The 12,329-nt window shown below is 60.5% G+C and overlaps 1 protein-coding gene across 1 annotated transcript in view; it reads right to left on the bottom strand.

Annotated features, from left to right (window-relative positions):
- ERFL (ETS repressor factor like) overlaps positions 1 to 12,255 on the bottom strand; it is an 81,887-nt gene extending 69,632 nt beyond the window's left edge. The window contains exon 1 of the mRNA XM_078652918.1: positions 12,192 to 12,255. Within this exon, the coding sequence (XP_078509044.1) occupies positions 12,192 to 12,255 (64 nt within the window). The remainder of the gene's footprint in view (positions 1 to 12,191) is intronic.
- Between the last annotated feature and the right edge of the window lie 74 nt (positions 12,256 to 12,329).

Below are 12,329 nucleotides of genomic sequence, written 5' to 3'. Positions count from 1 at the left end.
TCTTGTGCTGAGTGTCCCTAGAGGCCTCCGGTGCCTCTTGTTCTGAGTGTCCCTAGAGGCCTCGGGCGCCTCTTGTGCTGAGTGTCCCTAGAGGCCTCCCGTGCCTCTTGTGCTGAGTGTCCCTAGAGGCCTCCGGTGCCTCTTGTGCTGAGTGTCCCTAGAGGCCTCCGGTGCCTCTTGTGCCGAGTGTCCCTAGAGGCCTCCTGTGCCTCTTGTGCTGAGTGCCCCTAGAGGCCTCCTGTGCCTCTTGTGCTGAGTGCCCTTAGAGGCCTCCGGTGCCTCTTGTGCTGAGTGCCCTTAGAGGCCTCCGGTGCCTCTTGTGCTGAGTGCCCTTAGAGGCCTCCGGTGCCTCTTGTGCTGAGTGCCCCTAGAGTCCTCCGGTGCCTCTTGTGCTGAGTGTCCCTAGAGGCCTCGGGCGCCTCTTGTACGGAGTGTCACTAGAGGACTCCAGTGCCTCTTGTGCCGAGTGTCCCTAGGGGCCGCCGGTGCCTCTTGTGCTGAGTGTCCCTAGAGGCCTCCGGTGCCTCTTGTGCTGAGTGTCCCTAGAGGCCTCCGGTGCCTCTTGTGCCGAGTGTCCCTAGAGGCCTCCGGTGCCTCTTGTGCTGAGTGTCCCTAGAGGCCTCCGGTGCCTCTTGTGCTGAGTGTCCCTAGAGGCCTCCGGTGCTTCTTGTTCTGAGTGTCCCTAGAGGCCTCCAGTGCCTCTTGTGCTGAGTGTCCCTAGAGGCCTCCGGTGCCTCTTGTACGGAGTGCCCTTAGAGGCCTCCGGTGCCTCTTGTGCTGAGTGTCCCTAGAGGCCTCGGGCGCCTCTTGTGCTGAGTGCCCCTTGAGGCCTCCGGTGCCTCTTGTACGGAGTGCCCTTAGAGGCCTCCGGTGCCTCTTGTGCTGAGTGTCCCTAGAGGCCTCCGGTGCCTCTTGTTCTGAGTGTCCCTAGAGGCCTCCGGTGCCTCTTGTGCTGAGTGCCCTTAGAGGCCTCTGGTGCCTCTTGTGCTGAGTGCCCTTAGAGGCCTCCGGTGCCTCTTGTACAGAGTGCCCTTAGAGGCCTCCGGTGCCTCTTGTGCTGAGTGTCCCTAGAGGCCTCCGGTGCCTCTTGTTCTGAGTGTCCCTAGAGGCCTCCGGTGCCTCTTGTGCTGAGTGTCCCTAGAGGCCTCCGGTGCCTCTTGTGCCGAGTGCCGCTAGAGGCCTCCGGTGCCTCTTGTGCTGAGTGTCCCTAGAGGCCTCCGGTGCCTCTTGTTCTGAGTGTCCCTAGAGGCCTCCGGTGCCTCTTGTGCTGAGTGTCCCTAGAGGCCTCCGGTGCCTCTTGTGCTGAGTGTCCCTAGAGGCCTCCGGTGCCTCTTGTGCTGAGTGTCCCTAGAGGCCTCCGGTGCCTCTTGTGCCGAGTGTCCCTAGAGGCCTCGGGCGCCTCTTGTGTTGAGTGTCCCTAGAGGCCTCCGGTGCCTCTTGTGCTGAGTGTCCCTAGAGGCCTCCGGTGCCTCTTGTGCTGAGTGTCCCTAGAGGCCTCCGGTGCCTCTTGTGCTGAGTGTCCCTAGAGGCCTCCGGCGCCTCTTGTGCTGAGTGCCCTTAGAGGCCTCAGTGCCTCTTGTGCTGAGTGTCCCTAGAGGCCTCTGGTGCCTCTTGTGCCGAGTGTCCCTAGAGGCCTCATTGCCTCTTGTGCTGAGTGATCCTAGAGGCCTCCGGTGCCTCTTGTTCTGAGTGTCCCTAGAGGCCTCCGGTGCCTCTTGTGCTGAGTGTCCCTAGAGGCCTCCGGTGCCTCTTGTGCCGAGTGTCCCTAGAGGCCTCCGGTGCCTCTTGTGCCGAGTGTCCCTAGAGGCCTCGGGCGCCTCTTGTGCTGAGTGTCCCTAGAGGCCTCCGGTGCCTCTTGTGCTGAGTGTCCCTAGAGGCCTCCGGTGCCTCTTGTGCTGAGTGTCCCTAGAGGCCTCCGGTGCCTCTTGTGCTGAGTGTCCCTAGAGGCCTCCGGTGCCTCTTGTTCTGAGTGTCCCTAGAGGCCTCCGGTGCCTCTTGTGCTGAGTGTCCCTAGAGGCCTCCGGTGCCTCTTGTACGGAGTGCCCTTAGAGGCCTCCGGTGCCTCTTGTGCTGAGTGTCCCTAGATGCCTCGGGCGCCTCTTGTGCTGAGTGTCCCTTGAGGCCTCCGGTGCCTCTTGTACGGAGTGCCCTTAGAGGCCTCCGGTGCCTCTTGTGCTGAGTGTCCCTAGACGCCTCCGGTGCCTCTTGTGCTGAGTGTCCCTAGAGGCCTCGGGTGCCTCTTGTACGGAGTGCCCTTAGAGGCCTCCGGTGCCTCTTGTGCTGAGTGTCCCTAGAGGCCTCCGGTGCCTCTTGTTCTGAGTGTCCCTAGAGGCCTCCGGTGCCTCTTGTGCTGAGTGCCCTTAGAGGCCTCCGGTGCCTCTTGTGCTGAGTGCCCTTAGAGGCCTCCGGTGCCTCTTGTACAGAGTGCCCTTAGAGGCCTCCGGTGCCTCTTGTGCTGAGTGTCCCTAGAGGCCTCCGGTGCCTCTTGTTCTGAGTGTCCCTAGAGGCCTCCGGTGCCTCTTGTGCTGAGTGTCCCTAGAGGCCTCCGGTGCCTCTTGTGCCGAGTGCCGCTAGAGGCCTCCGGTGCCTCTTGTGCTGAGTGTCCCTAGAGGCCTCCGGTGCCTCTTGTTCTGAGTGTCCCTAGAGGCCTCCGGTGCCTCTTGTGCTGAGTGTCCCTAGAGGCCTCCGGTGCCTCTTGTGCTGAGTGTCCCTAGAGGCCTCCGGTGCCTCTTGTGCTGAGTGTCCCTAGAGGCCTCCGGTGCCTCTTGTGCCGAGTGTCCCTAGAGGCCTCGGGCGCCTCTTGTGCTGAGTGTCCCTAGAGGCCTCCTGTGCCTCTTGTGCTGAGTGTCCCTAGAGGCCTCCGGTGCCTCTTGTGCTGAGTGTCCCTAGAGGCCTCCGGTGCCTCTTGTGCTGAGTGTCCCTAGAGGCCTCCGGCGCCTCTTGTGCTGAGTGCCCTTAGAGGCCTCAGTGCCTCTTGTGCTGAGTGTCCCTAGAGGCCTCTGGTGCCTCTTGTGCCGAGTGTCCCTAGAGGCCTCATTGCCTCTTGTGCTGAGTGATCCTAGAGGCCTCCGGTGCCTCTTGTTCTGAGTGTCCCTAGAGGCCTCCGGTGCCTCTTGTGCTGAGTGTCCCTAGAGGCCTCCGGTGCCTCTTGTGCCGAGTGTCCCTAGAGGCCTCCGGTGCCTGTTGTGCCGAGTGTCCCTAGAGGCCTCGGGCGCCTCTTGTGCTGAGTGTCCCTAGAGGCCTCCGGTGCCTCTTGTGCTGAGTGTCCCTAGAGGCCTCCGGTGCCTCTTGTGCTGAGTGTCCCTAGAGGCCTCCGGTGCCTCTTGTGCTGAGTGTCCCTAGAGGCCTCCGGTGCCTCTTGTTCTGAGTGTCCCTAGAGGCCTCCGGTGCCTCTTGTGCTGAGTGTCCCTAGAGGCCTCCGGTGCCTCTTGTACGGAGTGCCCTTAGAGGCCTCCGGTGCCTCTTGTGCTGAGTGTCCCTAGATGCCTCGGGCGCCTCTTGTGCTGAGTGTCCCTTGAGGCCTCCGGTGCCTCTTGTACGGAGTGCCCTTAGAGGCCTCCGGTGCCTCTTGTGCTGAGTGTCCCTAGACGCCTCCGGTGCCTCTTGTTCTGAGTGTCCCTAGAGGCCTCCGGTGCCTCTTGTGCTGAGTGCCCTTAGAGGCCTCCGGTGCCTCTTGTGCTGAGTGCCCTTAGAGGCCTCCGGTGCCTCTTGTACAGAGTGCCCTTAGAGGCCTCCGGTGCCTCTTGTGCTGAGTGTCCCTAGAGGCCTCCGGTGCCTCTTGTTCTGAGTGTCCCTAGATGCCTCGGGCGCCTCTTGTGCTGAGTGTCCCTTGAGGCCTCCGGTGCCTCTTGTACGGAGTGCCCTTAGAGGCCTCCGGTGCCTCTTGTGCTGAGTGTCCCTAGACGCCTCCGGTGCCTCTTGTGCTGAGTGTCCCTAGAGGCCTCGGGTGCCTCTTGTACGGAGTGCCCTTAGAGGCCTCCGGTGCCTCTTGTGCTGAGTGTCCCTAGAGGCCTCCGGTGCCTCTTGTTCTGAGTGTCCCTAGAGGCCTCCGGTGCCTCTTGTGCTGAGTGCCCTTAGAGGCCTCCGGTGCCTCTTGTGCTGAGTGCCCTTAGAGGCCTCCGGTGCCTCTTGTACAGAGTGCCCTTAGAGGCCTCCGGTGCCTCTTGTGCTGAGTGTCCCTAGAGGCCTCCGGTGCCTCTTGTTCTGAGTGTCCCTAGAGGCCTCCGGTGCCTCTTGTGCTGAGTGTCCCTAGAGGCCTCCGGTGCCTCTTGTGCCGAGTGCCGCTAGAGGCCTCCGGTGCCTCTTGTGCTGAGTGTCCCTAGAGGCCTCCGGTGCCTCTTGTTCTGAGTGTCCCTAGAGGCCTCCGGTGCCTCTTGTGCTGAGTGTCCCTAGAGGCCTCCGGTGCCTCTTGTGCTGAGTGTCCCTAGAGGCCTCCGGTGCCTCTTGTGCTGAGTGTCCCTAGAGGCCTCCGGTGCCTCTTGTGCTGAGTGTCCCTAGAGGCCTCCGGTGCCTCTTGTGCCGAGTGTCCCTAGAGGCCTCGGGCGCCTCTTGTGCCGAGTGTCCCTAGAGGCCTCCGGTGCCTCTTGTGCTGAGTGTCCCTAGAGGCCTCCGGTGCCTCTTGTGCTGAGTGTCCCTAGAGGCCTCCGGTGCCTCTTGTGCTGAGTGTCCCTAGAGGCCTCCGGCGCCTCTTGTGCTGAGTGCCCTTAGAGGCCTCAGTGCCTCTTGTGCTGAGTGTCCCTAGAGGCCTCTGGTGCCTCTTGTGCCGAGTGTCCCTAGAGGCCTCATTGCCTCTTGTGCTGAGTGATCCTAGAGGCCTCCGGTGCCTCTTGTTCTGAGTGTCCCTAGAGGCCTCCGGTGCCTCTTGTGCTGAGTGTCCCTAGAGGCCTCCGGTGCCTCTTGTGCCGAGTGTCCCTAGAGGCCTCCGGTGCCTCTTGTGCCGAGTGTCCCTAGAGGCCTCGGGCGCCTCTTGTGCTGAGTGTCCCTAGAGGCCTCCGGTGCCTCTTGTGCTGAGTGTCCCTAGAGGCCTCCGGTGCCTCTTGTGCTGAGTGTCCCTAGAGGCCTCCGGTGCCTCTTGTGCTGAGTGTCCCTAGAGGCCTCCGGTGCCTCTTGTTCTGAGTGTCCCTAGAGGCCTCCGGTGCCTCTTGTGCTGAGTGTCCCTAGAGGCCTCCGGTGCCTCTTGTACGGAGTGCCCTTAGAGGCCTCCGGTGCCTCTTGTGCTGAGTGTCCCTAGATGCCTCGGGCGCCTCTTGTGCTGAGTGTCCCTTGAGGCCTCCGGTGCCTCTTGTACGGAGTGCCCTTAGAGGCCTCCGGTGCCTCTTGTGCTGAGTGTCCCTAGACGCCTCCGGTGCCTCTTGTTCTGAGTGTCCCTAGAGGCCTCCGGTGCCTCTTGTGCTGAGTGCCCTTAGAGGCCTCCGGTGCCTCTTGTGCTGAGTGCCCTTAGAGGCCTCCGGTGCCTCTTGTACAGAGTGCCCTTAGAGGCCTCCGGTGCCTCTTGTGCTGAGTGTCCCTAGAGGCCTCCGGTGCCTCTTGTTCTGAGTGTCCCTAGAGGCCTCCGGTGCCTCTTGTGCTGAGTGTCCCTAGAGGCCTCCGGTGCCTCTTGTGCCGAGTGCCGCTAGAGGCCTCCGGTGCCTCTTGTGCTGAGTGTCCCTAGAGGCCTCCGGTGCCTCTTGTTCTGAGTGTCCCTAGAGGCCTCCGGTGCCTCTTGTGCTGAGTGTCCCTAGAGGCCTCCGGTGCCTCTTGTGCTGAGTGTCCCTAGAGGCCTCCGGTGCCTCTTGTGCTGAGTGTCCCTAGAGGCCTCCGGTGCCTCTTGTGCCGAGTGTCCCTAGAGGCCTCGGGCGCCTCTTGTGCTGAGTATCCCTAGAGGCCTCCGGTGCCTCTTGTGCTGAGTGTCCCTAGAGGCCTCCGGTGCCTCTTGTGCTGAGTGTCCCTAGAGGCCTCCGGTGCCTCTTGTGCTGAGTGTCCCTAGAGGCCTCCGGTGCCTCTTGTGCTGAGTGCCCTTAGAGGCCTCAGTGCCTCTTGTGCTGAGTGTCCCTAGAGGCCTCTGGTGCCTCTTGTGCCGAGTGTCCCTAGAGGCCTCAGTACCTCTTGTGCTGAGTGATCCTAGAGGCCTTGGGCGCCTCTTGTGCTGAGTGTTCCTAGAGGCCTTGGGCGCCTCTTGTACGGAGTGTCCCTAGAGGCCTCTGGTGCCTCTTGTGCCGAGTGTCCCTAGAGGCCTCTGGTGCCTCTTGTGCCGAGTGTCCCTAGAGGCCTCCGGTGCCTCTTGTGCTGAGTGTCCCTAGAGGCCTCCGGTGCCTCTTGTGCTGAATGTCCCTAGAGGCCTCCGGTGCCTCTTGTGCTGAGAGCCCTTAGAGGCCTCGGGTGTCTCTTCTGCTGAGTGTCCCTAGAGGCCTCCGGTGCCTCTTGTGCTGAGTGTCCCTAGAGGCCTCGGGCGCCTCTTGTGCTGAGTGTCCCTAGAGGCCTCTGGTGCCTCTTGTGCCGAGTGTCCCTAGAGGCCTCTGGTGCCTCTTGTGCCGAGTGTCCCTAGAGGCCTCCGGTGCCTCTTGTGCTGAGTGTCCCTAGAGGCCTCCGGCGCCTCTTGTGCTGAGTGTCCCTAGAGGCCTCTGGTGCCTCTTGTGCTGAGTGTCCCTAGAGGCCTCGGGCGCCTCTTGTGCTGAGTGTCCCTAGAGGCCTCTGGTGCCTCTTGTGCCGAGTGTCCCTTGAGGCCTCCGGTACCTCTTGTACGGAGTGTCGCTAGTGTCCCTAGTCCCTAGTGTGCCTCTTGTTCTGAGTGTCCCTAGAGGCCTCCGGTGCCTCTTCTGCTGAGTGCCCCTAGAGTCCTCCGGTGCCTCTTGTGCTGAGTGTCCCTAGAGGCCTCTGGTGCCTCTTGTGCTGAGTGCCCCTAGAGGCCTCCGGTGCCTCTTGTGCTGAGTGTCCCTAGAGGCTTCGGGCGCCTCTTGTACGGAGTGTCCCTAGAGGACTCCGGTGCCTCTTGTGCCGAGTGTCCCTAGGGGCCGCCGGTGCCTCTTGTGCTGAGTGTCCCTAGAGGCCTCCGGTGCCTCTTGTCCTGAGTGTCCCTAGAGGCCTCAGTGCCTCTTCTGCCGAGTGTCGCTAGAGGCCTCCGGTGCCTCTTATGCTGAGTGTCCCTAGGGGCCGCCGGTGCCTCTTGTGCTGAGTGTCCCTAGAGGCCTCCGGTGCCTCTTGTCCTGAGTGCCCTTAGAGGCCGCCGGTGCCTCTTGTGCTGAGTGTCCCTAGAGGCCTCCGGTGCCTCTTGTCCTGAGTGTCCCTAGAGGCCTCTGGTGCCTCTTGTGCCGAGTGTCCCTTGAGGCCTCCGGTACCTCTTGTACGGAGTGTTCCTAGTGTCCCTAGTCCCTAGTGTGCCTCTTGTTCTGAGTGTCCCTAGAGGCCTCCGGTGCCTCTTCTGCTGAGTGCCCATAGAGTCCTCCGGTGCCTCTTGTGCTGAGTGTCCCTAGAGGCCTCTGGTGCCTCTTGTGCTGAGTGCCCCTAGAGGCCTCCGGTGCCTCTTGTGCTGAGTGTCCCTAGAGGCCTCGGGCGCCTCTTGTACGGAGTGTCCCTAGAGGACTCCGGTGCCTCTTGTGCCGAGTGTCCCTAGGGGCCGCCGGTGCCTCTTGTGCTGAGTGTCCCTAGAGGCCTCCTGTGCCTCTTGTCCTGAGTGTCCCTAGAGGCCTCAGTGCCTCTTGTGCTGAGTGTCCCTAGAGGCCTCCGGTGCCTCTTGTGCTGAGTGTCCCTAGGGGCCGCCGGTGCCTCTTGTGCTGAGTGTCCCTAGAGGCCTCCGGTGCCTCTTGTCCTGAGTGCCCTTAGAGGCCGCCGGTGCCTCTTGTGCTGAGTGTCCCTAGAGGCCTCCGGTGCCTCTTGTCCTGAGTGTCCCTAGAGGCCTCAGTGCCTCTTGTGCTGAGTGTCCCTAGAGGCCTCCGGTGCCTCTTGTACTGAGTGTCCCTAGAGGCCTCAGTGCCTCTTGTGCTGAGTGTCCCTAGAGGCCTCCGGTGCCTCTTGTACTGAGTGTCCCTAGAGGCCTCCGGTGCCTCTTGTACTGAGTGCCCCTAGAGGCCTCTGGCACCTCTTGTGCTGAGTGTCCCTAGAGGCCTCCGGTGCCTCTTGTGCCGAGTGTCCCTAGAGGCCTCTGGTGCCTCTTGTGCCGAGTGTCCCTAGAGGCCTCTGGTGCCTCTTGTGCCGAGTGTCCCTAGAGGCCTCGGGTGCCTCTTGTGCCGAGTGTCCCTAGAGGCCTCCGGTGCCTCTTGTGCTGAGAGCCCTTAGAGGCCTCCGGTGCCTCTTGTGCTGAGTGTCCCTAGAGGCCTCCGGTGCCTCTTGTTCTGAGTGTCCCTAGAGGCCTTGGGCGCCTCTTGTACGGAGTGTCCCTAGAGGCCTCCGGTGCCACTTGTGCTGAGTGCCCCTAGAGGCCTCCGGTGCCTCTTGTGCTGAGTGTCCCTAGAGGCCTCGGGTGCCTCTTGTGCCGAGTGTCCCTAGAGGCCTCGGGCACCTCTTGTGCTGAGTGTCCCTAGAGGCCTCCGGTGCCTCTTGTGCCGAGTGTCCCTAGAGGCCTCTGGTGCCTCTTGTGCCGAGTGTCCCTAGAGGCCTCTGGTGCCTCTTGTGCCGAGTGTCCCTAGAGGCCTCGGGTGCCTCTTGTGCCGAGTGTCCCTAGAGGCCTCCGGTGCCTCTTGTGCTGAGAGCCCTTAGAGGCCTCCGGTGCCTCTTGTGCTGAGTGTCCCTAGAGGCCTCCGGTGCCTCTTGTGCTGAGTGCCCCTAGAGGCCTCCGGTGCCTCTTGTGCTGAGTGTCCCTAGAGGCCTCCGGTGCCTCTTGTGCTGAGTGTCCCTAGAGGCCTCCGGTGCCTCTTGTACGGAGTGCCCTTAGAGGCCTCCGGTGCCTCTTGTGCTGAGTGTCCCTAGAGGCCTCGGGTGCCTCTTGTGCTGAGTGCCCTTAGAGGCCTCCGGTGCCTCTTGTACGGAGTGCCCTTAGAGGCCTCCGGTGCCTCTTGTGCTGAGTGTCCCTAGAGGCCTCCGGTGCCTCTTGTTCTGAGTGTCCCTAGAGGCCTCCGGTGCCTCTTGTGCTGAGTGTCCCCTAGAGGCCTCCGGTGCCTCTTGTTCCGAGTGCCGCTAGAGGCCTCCGGTGCCTCTTGTGCTGAGTGCCCCTAGAGGCCTCTGGTGCCTCTTGTGCTGAGTGTCCCTAGAGGCCTCCGGTGCCTCTTTTTCTGAGTGTCCCTAGAGGCCTCCAGTGCCTCTTGTACTGAGTGGTCCCTAGAGGCCTCGGGCGCCTCTTGTGCCGAGTGTCCCTAGAGGCCTCCGGTGCCTCTTGTGCTGAGTGCCCTTAGAGGCCTCAGTGCCTCTTGTGCTGAGTGTCCTTAGAGGCCTCTGGTGCCTCTTGTGCTGGGTGTCCTTGAGGCCTCCGGTGCCTCTTGTGCTGAGTGCCCTTAGAGGCCTCAGTGCCTCTTGTGCTGAGTGTCACTAGAGGCCTCCGGCGCCTCTTCTGCTGAGTGTCACTAGAGGCCTCCGGTGCCTCTTGTGCTGAGTGTCACTAGAGGCCTCCGGTGCCTCTTGTGCTCAGTGTCCCTAGAGGCCTCCGGTGCCTCTTGTGCTGAGTGTCACTAGAGGCCTCCGGTGCCTCTTGTGCTGAGTGTCACTAGAGGCCTCCGGTGCCTCTTGTGCTGAGTGCCCCTAGAGGCCTCCGGTGCCTCTTGTGCTGAGTGTCACTAGAGGCCTCCGGTGCCTCTTGTGCTGAGTGCCCTAGAGGCCTCCGTTGCCTCTTGTGCCAAGTGTCCCTAGAGGCCTCCCGTGCCTCTTGTGCTGAGTGCCCCTAGAGGCCTCCGTTGCCTTTTTGCTGAGTAGGCCTGGGCCCGGGTGGAGTACAAAAAAATCTCTGCAGCGCTAACCGGAGTTCCGCAAGCAGCGGAATGCATTAGATAAATGCCATTTGCTGTGGTTTGCAGTACCGGACGTTTGTCCACACTGCAATCATTGTGAACGGCTCCAGCAAGCAAGCACTGCTTCCCTTCTGCCGCTCGAGTAGACTTCTTACTCGAGCAGCAGCTTTCTCAAAGCGAACGGATGGTCTCTCAACGCATCACGAGTACACGCGAGCCCTTGCAATGAGGAATCTGACCGCCGAGTACACGCGAGCACTCGCAATGAGGAATCCGAGTACATGCGAGCACTCGCAATGAGGAATCCGAGTACACGCGAGCACTCGCAATGAGGAATTCGAGTACACGCGAGCACTCGCAAGAGCACTCGCAATGAGGAATCCGACCGCCGGTGTTGAGAAATCTCGCTGGGAGGTTGATTTTCCATGTTCACGAGCAAGGGAAACACTCTGCTCCACAGAGCGGAGTTTTTCGGAACTCGACATAACACGGTGTGTGGGAAAACTTTGCAAACTCTGCAAGCGCAGCAGAGTTTATTGCCCAGGGTTTCTGCTGAGTGTCCATAGGGGCTTCCATTGCCTCGTGCGCCACTCATGCACATGCACATGGCTCAAGTGCACGCCGGACCCATGTACACCTACTGTCCCCAGCGGTCTCAGAGCCCCGATTGTACCTTACCTGCAGGCGCTCCGTGTACACCTCGGGCTCGGGTGACCTGTGCACACCCACAGTCCCCAGTGGATCAGGTGCCCCGTGTACACCTCGGAGTGACCCGTGCACACCCACTGTCCCCCGCTGACTCAGGGGTAACAAGTGCTATATGAATGCAAATCTTTCTTCCCCTTTTATCCCTCTGCTATCCTTCTCACTCTAAGTAACTGACTAATATCCACCACTGAAATTACTTCATATTTCACCATATTAATTCACCACTAATCCTTTGTAGGCTTCCTGAATAGCGTGCGTCAACAAGCGCTATATAAATACAAACCTTTGTCCTCCTCTATCCTTCTGCTATCATTCCAAACCCAATGAACTGACTAACCCATCCCCCACTTACAATGTACTTGCATGTTTCACTATACTAATTCAACACTAATCCTCTATGGGTCCCGGAGTAGCGTGCTACTCACTGAAAAAGCGCTTCGACGCCTCGTCAGGGGTAGTAAGCGCTATATAAATGCAATTTACAATACAATACATCTCGGACTGACCCGTGCACAACCACAGTCATGTGGATCACGTGTCCCGTGTACACCTCGGAGTGACCCGTGCGCACCCACTGTCCCCTGCGGCCTCTTTTTCCTTCTCACCCCTTCAGTTTTAACTCTTCCTTCTAGTTTTTTTTTTTTAATTTTACCTTTAATCCACTTGTTTTCCAGGCATGTTTGCCCCCCCCCCCCACACACTGGCACTCTTTTCTACTCTCTCTTACTAGTTACACCCCTTCTTCGCGCGCACCGCCCCCTCTCTCACTTCATTGCAGCTTCCTCCCTCGTCCACTCCTGTCCCCGCTGTCGGGGGTCTCAGAACAACCCCCAGCAACTCCTCTTCTACAGAACAAGTTCCAGCGGTGACAGAAGCCAGGAGCGCGTGCGCACGCACCCCGACGCGCGCGCGCCTGCCCGCAGCTGGCCAGCTGTGCCTCGCGTGCCTCCCCCCTTCAGTGTTTCTCTTTCTTTTCCTCTTGTCTTTCTCTTCCCTTCTCGACCACACATACCCCCCCTCGCTCTATTTCACTCGTTCTTATGCATTTCTATCGCATCTTCCTTCTCTTCATTTCATTTTGTTCGGGTCTCTTCGCCCATTCTTCTACCCCCGCTCCCCTCCCCGTCCATGTTCTTTTCCTTCTTTTACTCTGTTTTTTATTTATTATTCAGTCTCTCCTACATTTGTCCTTCTCTCCTTTTTGCGCTGTTCTTGGTTGTAATTGCCTCTTCACCCCTTTCTCTTTCCACCCTCCTTCTTTGCTTCCTTCACACCTGTCCTTTTTTCTTTACTCCGCCTCCCTCTTCGTGCGCTCTCCTCTCCTTGGGTTCTTTATTTTCCTTTTTCGTGCCTTTTCCACGTGTCTTTCCTCTCCCTTCCTTCTCCCTCTCTTCGCTTCTCTGTCTCGGCTTCCTTCTTTTTGTCCTGCCCTCTGCAGTCCTCCAGTCACTTCTCGCTCCTCTATCTTTCTGATACACACGTGCACGCCTCTTCTCCTTGCAGGTAAATAAACAATAAACTCCGGAAGACGTGTCTACAGCTCACCCCTCCGCCCCCCCCCCCCCCCCCCCCCCCCGCCACAGCCCCCCAGCTTCAGCAGGGCTGAGTATTTTGTAAATAAAATGCATGTACCTGGTGTCCAGAGAGCCGGCATGGAGGGGGCCAGGAGCAGATCCGAGACACAGCTGCAGTCCATGGCGTCCAGGCTCCCCACCTGCAGGGGTGGCAGGGAGGGAGGAGGGGAGGTGACACCGGGCGGGGGGAGGGGCG

This window comes from Lissotriton helveticus, chromosome 7, assembly GCF_964261635.1.
Source record: "Lissotriton helveticus chromosome 7, aLisHel1.1, whole genome shotgun sequence".
NCBI lineage: Eukaryota > Metazoa > Chordata > Amphibia > Caudata > Salamandridae > Lissotriton > Lissotriton helveticus.
Note: the sequence above shows the minus strand (reverse complement) of the source record. Positions and strands in the feature narration are given on the sequence as shown.